At 44.5% G+C, this 14476-nt stretch overlaps 1 protein-coding gene across 1 annotated transcript; it reads right to left on the reverse strand.

Moving 5' to 3' along the window:
- Nucleotides 1–3917: 3917 nt before the first annotated feature.
- On the reverse strand, nt 3918–4512 carry LOC124682526 (mini zinc finger protein 4-like). Its single transcript, XM_047217192.1, has one exon. It carries the CDS (start codon nt 4510–4512, stop codon nt 4168–4170), a length of 345 nt encoding a protein of 114 aa, XP_047073148.1. The 3' UTR covers nt 3918–4167.
- Nucleotides 4513–14476: the final 9964 nt, after the last annotated feature.

Raw genomic sequence — 14476 nt, forward strand, 5'->3', positions numbered from 1 at the left:
GAGTCTGGCACACCGTCTTGGAGAGCAATATGTGAGGTATGTTGCCAAAGCAAGGTAAACTCATGAAGGTTTTGGACCGATAGGCCCGCGGAAATGTCAAGATGGAGGATCCAAGAATCATTGTTGATAGACTTCCGCACGTTCCAAGATTTCGTCTTAGAGATAGCATAAATGGAAGGCGCAAAGCACTTGGGGCATAAGCCATTGGCCCACAGATCATCCCAGAAGGTAGCCTTATTTCCATCACCAATGGTAACTTCGGTCAAGGAGCTGAAAAGCTCCAAGTCCTCCTTGTTGCAAGGGTTCTCCATTCCAACCCAAGGCTTGTCCGGTGAAGTCCAAGCAAGCCATGGCCAACGGAGGCGTAGGGCCCTCGCAAATTTCTCCATATTGAGGATCCCCAAGCCACCAAGGTTGGTAGGGCGGCAAACCGCGGTCCAATTGACTTTACACTTGCCACCGGTGGCATTTTCTTTGCCCACCCAAAAGAAGCTCCGGATAAGCTTAATGATGGCTTGAAGGGGCTCCACAGGAACCTCTATGGCCGTGAGAGGGTAGATGGCTTGCGAGGAGAGAACCGATTTGACAAGCGCCATCCTCCCGGCAATGTTGAAATATCTTCCGTGGAGAGGTGCGAGGCGTGCCGCCGCTTTGTCTTCGATGTATTGGAACCACCTGATGTGGGCATTACCCTTCGGAGTCTACCTCCTTTGGCCCAACAAGGGGCCCGCGAAGATTGCCCTGATTCAAGGTGGGCCCATATGTCGGTTACTACAGAGAAACTTACAAGAAGACGGATTCTTGATGAACAAGGCAAGAAGTTGTCGATAAAGGAAAAAAATAGACTAGATCTTGATGTAACCTAGTCAAGTTCGGACAGGATTCTCGGGACCTGGTCTACTATATAAAGGCCAGTAGAGGTCCTGCCGAACAACAACACACGAAATCCACACAATCTAGCAGACACAAACCCTAGAAATCTTGCCTCTCGGTGAGTTCACCATAGCAGTATATCGATTGCCCCATTGTAACTTATTTTACTCGATAAATCAAGATCAGACAAGCAGGAAGTAAGAGTTTTACCTTATCGAGGGCCCTGAATCTGGGTAAATCTCGCTTCCTGTTCGTTTGGTATCCAATGTCTCGTGTTAACCTGCAGGATTCCGTCAACCCTAAGCCCCTCATGGTGGGCATTGCCGAGAAGCTCCCTCGTCAACACCCTTCTTCTTACTCGGTAGTAAATTCAATTAGAAATTTTTAGAGGTTCAATAAAGTGTTACATACGATGATTTTGAACCATCTTTGATAATTCTTATACCGAAAAAGTGTAGTTTTGATTGTCCTTACTATTAAATTGGATGCGGTATCGGTTGATTCGGCGGTGGTTTATACACACTTCCTCCCAACCCTCCTCACAAACTAGACATATGCGCCTTTTCTCACCGCTAAGTTGGTCTAAGGAACAAACCTTGCTTTCAAAAATGAAATCTTGTTTTCTTTTTCGAATTAAAATTCTCTTAACATTAATAAGATTCAAATTAAGAAATTCCACATGTAGAAGGAATTCCACTTGATTACTAATTAAGTGAGTTTTAATTTACTGTCGTAGTTTTTTTTTGCTTTAGCATTATTGTTTACGTACTCAGTCAATGTATACACAAAAAACCACATGTATCATTAATTGATGTTAGTTTTACCATCTATTATAGTATTATTTTTTGTTTGAACTTTCCATTTCATGATGTCATAAGAATATATCTTTAGCATTTTCTCCTTGTGTTCTATTTCCATTTTATTGTAGGTGAAAGAAGATGATTTAATCTTTTGGTAAATTTTATTTACATTTTGTAGGTTTGATGGTCATTGTATTGAGCGTAAGTAGGTTAAGACCCATTAACAGCATTTCATTGAAATCTCCAGAAATGTTTGGCAGCTAAGTTGATATTGTAATAAATCTTCCTATATCTGAATGTTTGTATGTGTATGTATAATGTTTGTTTCTTTTACTGAATTCTTGCTCTAGAGAGAATATAGCGGGCTTATTCTGACCTAGTTAAAACATCATACTAGGACTGCCTTTTGTTTTACCGTGGAACCATTGGGGAAACCCCTATGGTATATACATACGGTCTTGCTAACTTTTAGAATTAGCTTAGTTCTTGCATCGTGATTCGTGCTATCTATGAGTTACAATAGAGGTTGCAACGTAGATTTTTTCAGATGCACATGAGGTTACAACTAAGATTTGATTACTTGCACATGAATGCCATCGCTTGAATAAGAATCAACTTAATTCTTTGTTTGCTGAGAATTAGTCACACCATTTTTTATATTTATAGTTAAACATCATATAAGCACGTTGCCCTCGATGGGGACATCCAACAAAAAATTTATTACCCAGTATCTCGTATCAAGAGCATTGGTATTTCAAGTCAAAATTGTAGAACTTTTTTTTTTAGTACTACCTCTGTTTGGATTAACCAAAACACCCTGCTACGTACTAATCGCACGCGTTACCAATATATTCCCGTGTTGATTAAATCCGATTGAAGGGAGTAACCGTGAGCCGTTTCACCTTGGCCCAAGAACGTAGGCCTGTTGGTGAAAGGTTCACCGGCCGATGTGCGTGCACCAGCTGATCGACGGGAGCAGAACGTACGGTAGCTGGTGGACGGCGCTTCCTCGCAATGGATGGACAGGACCAAAAGACAAACTGTTGACGATATCTCCCGAGGAAGAATAAGGATATTACAAATGTTCCTGATAATGCGGCGCTGATAATGTGACGGCAGCAAGTCCACATCAATGAGGAGAGCATGCACAACCTAATAATCAATCAACTCCAGTTAGCTGCATCCAATCTGTCGAATTTATCGTATCTTCCGGAGCTAAAGAGCCTAACAGTATGTTGAAGATGCCAAGTGCGCTTGCAAAGGTGAAGGGAAGAACTTACCACTAGAGCAACAGGATGAGTTAACGAATGACTGACAAGAAGGAAAAATTCTACTGTTGCCTTCTTCAGTCGATCATTGCTAGTACACAAGGTCGAATGCACTAGACGAGGGAAAGGTAGCCAAGTGCCAAGAGGCCTCGTAACGTGGATGATCCTTTGTGAATTAATGTGTTTTTATTGCTGTTGTCGTGCTCCTCTTTTATGCTCCTGTCTCTCTACTACAGGGTCCGAGAGTGGCCATCTATCTAACTTTTCCATCCACATAAATGTCAAAATAAAAAAAATGTGTCCACAACGTGAACTAAGCCTAGCCCCCCTATTTATTGGCTCCGAAAACTTTACAGCAAGCACAGAAAGAAAAGTAGAAGTAGTAGCTAGCTATTGGTACGTACAGCAGGTAGTTGTACGTGCCAGTGGATTGAATCTGTACTGCAAAGCGTAAGATCGACCGGCTCTTGTAATTCAGTGCACTCGATACATACTCATGTGCCGAACTAGAGCTCTTCTGTTCATGCATGGAAACTTAATCAGTTTGCTTAGATTCAGGTACAAACATAGTATCAATACAAAGAAAATAGAACTTCATCCGTCCGGAAATAAGTAACTCTCGGATTTATCTAGATACACATCTACCTACATCTGTTCTAGTGTGTAGATACGTACGAATTTAGATAAATTCGAATCACTTATTTCTGAATGGAGGAAGTAGTTGTTTAACAGCCTAGTGCACAAAATGTTTATGTACTGAAATTGTTCTTGAGCTTCTCTATTCTTCTTGAGCTTCTCTATTGCATGCGTATGAAAGATACATGTCAAATGCTGTGCAGCTGCCTGGTTGACGCCAAACAACAGCAGAAATTAATTTTCTGGGAATCATATGTGAAGACGGCAAAGAACCACGAGAACACAATAATTAATCGCATCCAGATAAAAAATAGCGAGCATAGGGGGAGACCCAGGGAGAGCGCGTGAATGGACACACGTCCAACACAATGAATACATATACTACTGAAAAAAAGTAAGAGAGTAAGCACGACGAATGCACTAGCTAGCTAGTAAAGCTAGTCAGAGAAGAAACAACTAGGCAATGCAACTATCTATAAGAGGAGAAAAGTTTGATGGATCGATAACTTGGACACCTGATGAGATCGATCGATCAACATGGCCGGCCGACCTGTGTGATACTGTGATTGATCATGCGAGCTCCTGCCTTCCTAGCTGGCCGTGGAGCTGGACGCCGTGGACTCCGTCGAGCAGTCCCTGCTGCGACGGGAGGCCGCGGCATCATCCGGGTCGATGCAGCAGCAGCGCGGCACCACCACCCGGTGGTGGAAGTTGCGGTGGCAGCCGCACGCGGCGCAGCGTAGCGCACCGCTGCTGCCTTCCTCCCCCTCGGCCAGGAACTCCCGGCACCCGTCCACCGCGTACCCTCCCATCCTCGCCGCGTGGTTCCGCCGGCACTCCCCGTAGAGCACGTCGCGGCAGCACCCGCTGAACGCCATCGATGCTTCCGGCGGCGGCGGATGACTCCGCCTGAGGATCACGAGCCGCTTCATCATCACCGTCTATCCTCCTCTCAGAGATCGAAGGGTAGACGAGGAGTAACAGCTAACTTGGTGTGATGGGTGCGGGGAAACAAGAGATCAAGAGCCCTAGACGGATAGATCACAGTGCTCCACATTATATAGGAGAGTATCACCCCACCCATGGACACTCAATGGCAATGGCAGTTGTTTGACATGAGTGTGCATAAAGGTCTCACGTGCACGGGCCTCTCAATCGTGCCTGTGGATTAGGAGAAGACCTAATGTCTGGGCTGGCTGAATTGATGGTCCAGCAAGTTCCACACCTCACTCTGGAGATCGGACAACCAAACGCCGGTAGTCAGCTCGTTTGGTAACTATTATTTTATTTGGAAAATATCCAATAAAATGACATCGATAATATTATTTTGTTTGGCAAATCCACAGAAGTGACAGTATACCGAAAGACATGAAAGTTGGACATGGGATAAAAACCATGAAACTCTCAACTGATTCATGTAACCGATTTCGTGGAAGCCAAACAAGTTTTTTTTAAAATCACAAAATGAATTCATTGTGTATTATTATATTACACAAATACGCAATACTTTGGTTTGTCCTGGCACTAGACTGTCGATCACTGTTTTTTTGCAACATATTGGTCTTCAAGAAAATCGCGTTGAGGAGGGAGAGGAGCATTCTCTCCAGAATATGTTGTTCAGGTAAAAAGATGGTACAAGAGACCACGTCTAAGTTCCCTTTTGAATATTTATTAGGCTACTTTTTTCAACAAAAAAAAAGGATGAGGAAAATCAATTGATGCATACGTGCATGCATCCATTCTTGCATAATATCGATGATGTTACATTAAGGTTACAAAAGAATGAACAAACAAACATAAAACGACAAGTTCATTCCAGGAAACATATACCCTCTTTAGTGCAAAAAATTAAACTAACTTTTACAAAAAGACATGATAATATCATCACAAAAGTTAGTTTATTTTATTGAACTAAATAGGGTAGAGGGTACCCTAATATTGACCCACTTTCATCTATAGACACGGAAATATAAACTTACTCAAGCAATGCTAGGATTAGTATCGCATACATTGTCGAACAACATCAGTTTACCAATAACACACAAAAATCGAGACCATCATCCACAGAATCAACCATCATGACTTTTCTTCAGGACCCAATGTACGTCGTCACTGGGGAGTTCAAGACGGTGCCTTTCTCTGATCTAGCCAAGTCCCGCCATCCAATTGCCACCTCCTTTGGCATCAAGGGTGGATGGTGCGTCGACAAGAAAAGCTAGTGAGCTTTGTTGTTATTCGGAGGTGACCGCCATCAATCAAGACGCTGTGATGGTGATTAGTTTAGGACATTTTTTTTCTTTGAATTCGTGTTGTTTGTGGTGGCTGTTTTCTGACATGCCGAAGTTGAGTCTTTACTGCGCTCGTTGTCCGCATCAAGGTGTAGTCGTCTTGTATTTAAAATTCTGCATTCTATAAAGATGAGGCATGTCTTTGGTGGGCTCTCGAAAAAAATTCAACTATCATAACCAGTGCACTAGGGGAATGTTTTCGACCATTTACATGTCAAGATGTTCTCTCCCGCAACCCCACCTTCCGCCGCCGCCGCCGCCGGTAGCGCCGCCGGGGCAAAGTCCCTCGGGGCATCGCAGCGGCGGGGGCCCTTCCTCGTCGCTGCGTGGAGAACGGCGGCCGGATCCCACCTCCTCGATGCATGGCGGAGCAGACGCGCGTGGGATGGGCGACGACAGCGGCGGCCCTCCTCCCGTCGGCTGTCCCCTGGCGGACCGGCCGGCGCGGTTGGGATGGGCGGCGCTGCGGTTTCCCTCCTCTCGTCGGCTTCCCGCGGCACTCTGGCAGGGGCTGGTGGTGGGCGGCGGCCAGGCCCTCGGTCTGCGCCATGCCATCCACCCCCGCCTCTCGTCGGTGCGTGGAGGTGATCTCGGGCATCTTCCGCGACACAAGGGCGCCCGGGGCAGCAGCCTTGGGTTCGACGGAGGAGGTGGCCTCTTCTTCGCTGGAGAGGGTCGGCCTGCGGTTGGTGGTGGTGGATTTTTGATCTATCACCACCATCCGGCGGTGAGATGGAGGTGCATGGAAGCCGACGATGGTGTCGCCGGTGGAGGGTTGGGTTGGCCAGCCCGAGATGGTCGCTGACGTGGGGGTCCGACCTGAATAAAGGCGGCGGTCCTAGGGCCTCTCTTGCGTGAAGAGGAGGACCTACCGGAGGCCTGGACTCGTGATCTGGCCGGAGGGTTGAGTTCTGGAAGGCTCCGCCGGCGAATGTAACAGTGCTTTGCCTAGAGTTTGCTGGATCGGAGGTATTCGGTCGTGTGCACCCATGCGTTTATTCCGACCGTTTGGTTCTGGAGGGAGCGGCGCGAAGCTCTTTTTCTGTGTTGACATCAAGTGACTATGGATCCATGATGAAAGTCGGAAGAAGAGAATTTCATGAAGTCCGGGGGGAGGACTAGCTAAGGGAGGTTCAAGTCTCCGCGCTGTTGAGGGGCTTGCTTGGTGTCCGGGCTTCACAGCAGCGGTATGAAATTGGAGGCGACAACACATGTGAAGCGCAGAGTCCTACCTTTCAGGGTGAAATCCCAAGGTCTGGCCTTAACTGGTTGTGTCTGGCAGTGACCTTGGTGGAGGCATTGTTTTGAGAGTGGGGACTATCTTCAGGGTGAAAACCTAAGATCTTTGATCGGGCGACGACGGTGTTTGAGCACTGTTCCCTTCTTGGAGGCGTTGTTTTTTGGAGAGTCTGTAATTCAGGTGTTGTCATGGCTGTGGATGTATTGCTGTTGTTAGGCTCGAGATACTGTAGCGGGACTTTTGTTTCTTAGTTTTCTTTTCCTTTTTTTGACTGTGTGCATCCGTAGTGTCATTAGGGTGGTGCGTTGTTGCAGAGGCTGGGTGTAACTGGTATCACTTGATATTAATATATTCCCTTTATCGAAAAAAATGTCAAGATGTTCTGTACACTATAGAAGGGTACAACTCCAACGATAAGAGGTTGCAAAAGTTGATGATCCGTGTGAGTCATCCGTGTTGATTTAGTGCAACAAGTCTATAGGAGTTGTGGTCGGCTTTGCTACAGCGCGAGAACTTCCCTTGATTTTAAAGCCGAGGTCAGCCTGTCCAATCTGCTCAACAGGGACTTCCTCCTACGATGGCGGGATGGTTTCAATTATATGCTGGATTGTTTTGGTGGTGGCTGCCTCGTATGGCGCAGGGAACTCCAGATAGCGCTCATCGCCTGTTTGTTTAAACTCCATGCAACATATTTATAAAATATAATGAAACTTCCTTTTGAAACATCCAAATGAACTAAAGTTGGGAAACGCATTCTAGATAACTTTATACATGTATGATTTTCATGTGCCTTGTATAATATTCAGACACATAGATGGCTGAACTAGAAAGTTTGGTTTGCACGCATCCCGGAAGAAAATCTCCAATTTAGTCTAGGAAGTTGTCCCGGATGTGCGCTTTGGTCATAAACTTGCAAATCGTGAATTCTGGGCTAAAAAGTTGCCCCGCGCGAGCGTTTTGGTCATTCCATCACGGCCAGTGTTAATTCTCTGACGTGGCCAATTGTTTTTTGCAATTGACCCCTAAAAATTCAAACTAAGGACCTAGAAAATTAGGAAAACAAAATTTCAGGGTCTAATTTGCAAAAACCAATTGGCCACGTCAGCAAACTAACGGTCGTCGTGACGGAGTGACGAAAACACTCGCAGAGGGCAACTTTGTGATCCAAAATTCATGATTTGCAAGTTAGTGACTAAAACGCACTTCCGAGACAACTTGACCAAATTAGGGTTTTAATTATTGTATTGTGACCGAAGAGACTTACTCCGTTCAGTACTACGTGAGAAAGTTTGCTCTTTACTTATCGAATCCATTCATATATGATAATATTATACGTCAATATATAGTTACTCTCTTTTCAAGAATGTTGCATATAAGTCAGACTTTGTTTCATGCACGTAGAAAACTGACATCAGCATCTATATCGTCATCTATCAGACCAATATTATTACAACCGTTAGTTTTGCTTCAAAATAGAAACGATGCCCTGGTTTCCGCATCAATTGGCGCACGTAGGAATGGGCAGTCGATCTGCCATTCGATTAGATAAAAAGAGTTTAATTACAAAAGAGGGTGAAGATGAGGAGGCCGGATCCAAAAGACCGCGATGGCAATACAACCACACCAAATACCGGGTAAAGAGTCTACACTATGTCTGTAGGGTTCGAGATGTGCGCAAAGGCGCGCTGATCAATATCCTTGTCCACAAGCTTTGCCACCTCTAGGGGCTGCTTGGCTAGAAAACACGTTTGTTGTGTTCGTTCCACCCCCCCCCCCCCCCACAACCCCATACCGAATAGATGATTTTCCCGCTGGCCGACCTCCGGTTCTCTTTCGGGATCGCGGCAATCATCTCGTCCCACCAATCGTTGAGGCACAAGCCTCTGGAGGGTGGTGGGACACCCATGTATATACTTGGTGAAACTTTATAAAGTTAACATATGTTGGGAAAGAGTGTGTGCTAAAGGTGTACCGTACTCCCCTTTTGCATGCTCTATGTTACATGGACATGATTTTTATCTGTCTAGATAGCGTAAAATGCATGGGTGGTACCGGAACTTGGAGACCCAAATCAATACGGTCACCAACCTTTTGAATACGCAACATACGGTAGCTAAATACGGCGGAGTATTCATCTAGGTCACTGGCTCATTATACAATGGTGTATTCGCTGATGTGGCAGTGTGTGGACCCCATCTGCCAGCCTCATACCAGCGTTCGGAAAACTGGGCTAAACTGAAAAAGGACAAAAGTTACTCCAGTCGCGCACTCGCGCTGCTCGCGATTTGAGTGGGTGGAGTTGACCGTGAACACGGAGGTCAGTGACGGTCGTCCTTGCCGCTCAGAGCTCTGCGCGCCGCCATCTCTCTCGGGGAAGGACCACTATGTGGCGCTGTGATACGTCTCCGACGTATCGATAATTTCTTATGTTCCATGCCATATTATTGATGATACCTACATGTTTTATGCACACTTTATGTCATATTCGTGCATTTTCTGGAACTAACCTATTAACAAGATGCCGAAGATCCAGTTCTGTTGTTTCTCGCTGTTTTTGGTTTCAGAAATCCTAGTAACGAAATATTCTCGGAATTGGACGAAATCAAGACCCGGGGTCCTATTTTGCCACGAACCTTCCGGAAGACCGAAAGGGATACGAAGTGGGGCGACGAGGCGCCGCCACCATAGGACCGCGCGGCCGCAGGGGGCCCGCGCCGCCCTATGGTGTGGGCCCCTCGTCGGCCCTCCGACTCGCCCCTTCCGCCTACTTAAAGCCTCCGTCGCGAAACCCCCGATGCGAAAAACCACGATACAGTAAAACCTTCCAGAGACGCCGCCGCCGCCAATCCCATCTCGGGGGATTCTGGAGATCTCCTCCGGCACCCTGCCGGAGAGGGATTCATCTCCCGGAGGACTCTACACCGCCATGGTCGCCTCCGGAGTGATGAGTGAGTAGTTCACTCCTGGACTATGGGTCCATAGCGATAGCTAGATGGTTGTCTTCTCCTCATTGTGCTTCATTGTTGGATCTTGTGAGCTGCCTAACATGATCAAGATCATCTATCCGTAATACTCTATGTTGTGTTTGTCGGGATCCGATGGATAGAGAATACCATGTTATGTTAATTATCAAGTTATTTCATATGTGTTGTTTATGATCTTGCATGCTCTCCTTTATTAGTAGAGGCTCCGGCCAAGTTTTTGCTCTTAACTCCAAGAGGGAGTATTTATGCTCGATAGTGGGTTCATGCCCGCATTGACACACGGGACAGTGACAGAAAGTTCTAAGGTTGTGTTGTGTTGTTGCCACTAGGGATAAAACATTGGCGCTATGTCCGAGGATGTAGTTGTTGATTACATTACGCACCATACTTAATGCAATTGTCTGTTGCTTAGCAACTTAATACTGGAAGGGGTTCGGACGATAATCTGAAGGTGGACTTTTTAGGCATAGATGCAGTTGGATGGCGGTCTATGTACTTTGTCGTAATGCCCAATTAAATCTCACTATACTTATCATGACATGTATGTGCATTGTTATGCCCTCTCTATTTGTCAATTGCCCGACTGTAATTTGTTCACCCAACATGATTTTATCTTATGGGAGAGACACCTCTAGTGAACTGTGGACTGATACGTCTCCAACGTATCGATAATTTCTTGTGTTCCATGCCACATTATTGATGTTATCTACATGTTATATGCACACTTTATGTCATATTCGTGCATTTTCTGGAACTAACCTATTGACGAGATGCCGAAAGGACAGTTGCTGTTTTCTGCTGTTTTTGGTTTCAGAAATCCTAGTAAGGAAATATTTTCGGAATCGGACGAAATCAACGCCGAAAGTCTTAGAAATACGCGAAGCTTCCAGAGCACCGAAGAAAGGTCAGAGGGGTGCCAGGGGGCCCCACACCCGTGGGCGGCGCGGCCCAAGGGGGGCGCGCCCCCTATGGTCCGGGCAGCCCAGGCCCCTCCGACTCCGACTCTTCGCCTATTTAAGTCGTCGTGACCTAAAACCTCGACACGAATTGACGAAACTCCAGAAAAGTTACTGTGGCGCCGCCGCCATCGCGAAACTCCAATTCGGGGGACAGAACTCCGTTCCGGCACCCTGCCGGAGCGGGGAAGTGCCCCGGAAGGCTTCTCCATCAACACCGCTGCCATCTCCACCGCCATCTTCATCACCGCTGCTGCTCCCATGAGGAGGGAGTAGTTCTCCATCGAGGCTCGGGGCTGTACCGGTAGCTATGTGGTTCATCTCTCTTCCATGTACTTCAATACAATGATCTCATTGAGATTCATATGAGTTTGTATCACTACTATCTATGTGCTACTCTAGTGATGTTATTAAAGTAGTTCTATTCCTCCTGCATGTGTGTAAAGGTGACTAGTGCGTGCACCGTGTGGTTCTTGTCGTAGGCTATGATCATGATCTCTTGTAGATTGTGGAGTTAATTATCATTATGATATTATTGATGTGATCTATTCCTCCTACATATGCATGAAGGTTACAAGTGTGCATGCTATGCTAGTACTTGGTTTAGTAGCGTTGATCTATCTTACACTAAAGGTTACTTAAACATGAGCATTATTGTGGAGCTTGTTAACTCCGGCATTGAGGGTTCGTGTAATCCTACGCAATATGTTCATCATCCAACAAAAGTGTAGAGTATGCATTTATCTGTTATGTTATGTGATCGATGTTGAGAGTGTCCACTAGTGAAAGTCTATTCCCTAGGCCTTGTTCCTAAATACTGCTGAGTTACTACTGCTGCGTTACTACTACTGCGTTACTACTTGCTTGTTTATTGTTTTATCTGCGTTACTACTTGCTGCAATACCACCACCATCAACTACACGCCAAGCACTTTTTCGGCACCGTTGCTACTTGCTCATACTTATTCATACCACCTGTATTTCACTATCTCTTCGCCGAACTAGTGCACCTATTAGGTGTGTTGGGGACACAAGAGATTTCTTGCTTTGTGGTTGCGGGGTTGCATGAGAGGGATATCTTTGACCTCTTCCTCCCCGAGTTCGATAAACCTTGGGTATCCACTTAAGGGAAACTTGCTGCTGTTCTACAAACCTCTGCACTTGGAGGCCCAACACTGTCTACAGGAAAGGAGGGGGAACGTAGACATCAAGCACTTTTCTGGCGCCGTTGCCGGGGAGGAAAGGTAAAAAGGCTCTCATACTCCGGTTCCAGGTAAAGTATTTTTCCGGCGCCGTCGTGTGTGTGCTCAAAGCTATTTCCTTTAGATCCTGCAATTGCATCTTTTTGTTTCTTGTTTACACTAGTTAGGCATAATGGAAAACAACAAAAAATTTAGTGAGCTTTTTAATCTTTTTCCTGATTTAGAATTGTTTGATGCGAAAATTAAAAAACCTATGGAACCTTATTTGCATGCTAGTAGCGATGTTATTAGTATGAATGCAATTACTGCTAATGCTATGAAGAAGTCTAAGCTTGGGGAAGCTAGTTTTTGTGGTCTTTTTAGCTTCCCATCTTTAGGGGAGAAAATTTGTTCTGATAATGCTTTATCTCCCATATGCGATAACTCTAATAATGCTTCTGATATTTTAAATCCACCTGCTGAAAGTATTCCGTATAAAATACCCATGAAAATTATTGAACGTGTTATGGACAATCACTATAAAGGGGATGGAACTGTCCATCCTAGAGATCATTTACTGTTTTTGCATGAATTATGCGGGTTATTCAAGTGTGCAGGTATCTCTATGGATGAAGTGAAGAAGAAGCTATTCTCCGTTTCGTCTGTCCGGTAAAGCGGCGCATTGGTATAAATTGTTGGAGAATAGGCATTCTCTTGGTTGGGAGGAAATTGCATCTCTCTTTTATTCTAAATTTTATCCTCCGCATGAAGTGCATATTGATAGGAATTATATTTATAACTTTTATCCTCGTGATGGAGAGAGTATTTCTCAAGCGTGGGGGAGATTGAAATCTCTAATGCTCAAATGTCCCATTCATGAGCTCCCCCGTAATGTTATTGTTAACAATTTTTATGCGAGGCTTTCAGGACAACACAAGGACTATCTGGACGCGTGTTCGGAGGGGATCTTTCACAAGCAAGGAGGTTGAAGCTAGGTGGGACCTCCTTGATCGGATTGAGGACAACGCTGAAGGATGGGAGAACAATGAAGGTAAAGAGTCAGGTATAAATTATGATTATGAATGCATTGAAGCTTTTATGGATACCGATAAATTTCGAAATATGAGTGCTACTTATGGTCTTGACTCTCAAGTTGCTGCAAATCTTTATAAAGCCTTTGCTTCTCATTTTGAATTGCCTAAAAATAATTTTGATAAGTATCATGAACCTTTTAAAGAGGCTTGCATGAAGAATGAAATTGTTGTTAATTATTGCAATAAGCATGCTCAAACTCCTAAGAATGCTATTTCCTATAAGCATGTTAATTTTTGTGGAATACATAGACCTTGTGGAATTAATCAAATCAAAGATGAATATTGCATCCATCATGCTAATGAAAAAACTAGAAAGTGGTTTAGGGCTCTAGATGATCTTGGTAAAAAAGTTTGTGCCCTCTATCCTTTTATTTGTGAAGTTTGCCATGAAGTGGGTCATTTTAATTTTCAATGTTCCTCCGGTGATATTTTGAACCCAATGAGTGCTGCAAATTTGTATTGTGATGATGAAATTACTCCTAATCAGCATGATGAACTTACTTTATTTTTGGGGTGTGAAGAACTGTCGAGAAAAATCTCTTGGTTACATATGAGTGATCTTGATATTGATGATGTCCTGCATGGGTGTTTTTCTTATTGCATTGATAATAGCCATACAAATACTTACATACAAAATATTTTAGAAGATGACACCTTGCCAAAATATGATAGGGCCGCTGTGTGTTTTCAACTAATTAATGAAAAGGAGGGATCCTCCCAAGTTTCTTCTATTGTTTCGAAAGTAAATCAGGTTATGCGGACAAGCCACCCTTCAAGCCTCTCCCTCCTGAAGAAGGGAACGAGGAGAAGGAAGAGAAGGAGAAGAAGAAGGGAACGAAGAAGAAGAAGAAGAAGAAGAAGAAGAAGGAGAATAAAAAGAAAGAGGTAACATCATATCCCCGCGTGAATGAGATAACACTAGGTAACCGTAAGTATGTTGCTCCTAATGATTATTGTGATAATGAATCTGAATACGATGATCTTCCTATGCCCTTTACATACATTAGCAATCATAATTTGAATGAGCACACTACTTTTGATATTGCAAATCTCTGGGAAATTAATTCTGAAAATGATGACAATGTGCCTCCGATCCCTAATGATTATTATAAAGAATGCTATGATATAGGTTCTAACTATCCTTATGAAACTTGTCA

This window comes from Lolium rigidum, chromosome 1 (genome assembly GCF_022539505.1).
Source record: "Lolium rigidum isolate FL_2022 chromosome 1, APGP_CSIRO_Lrig_0.1, whole genome shotgun sequence".
Lineage (NCBI taxonomy): Eukaryota > Viridiplantae > Streptophyta > Magnoliopsida > Poales > Poaceae > Lolium > Lolium rigidum.

Bases quoted from the DNA above. Each gene is read 5' to 3' on its own strand.
- LOC124682526 (XM_047217192.1), bottom strand. From the start codon at position 4,512: ATGATGAAGCGGCTCGTGATCCTCAGGCGGAGTCATCCGCCGCCGCCG.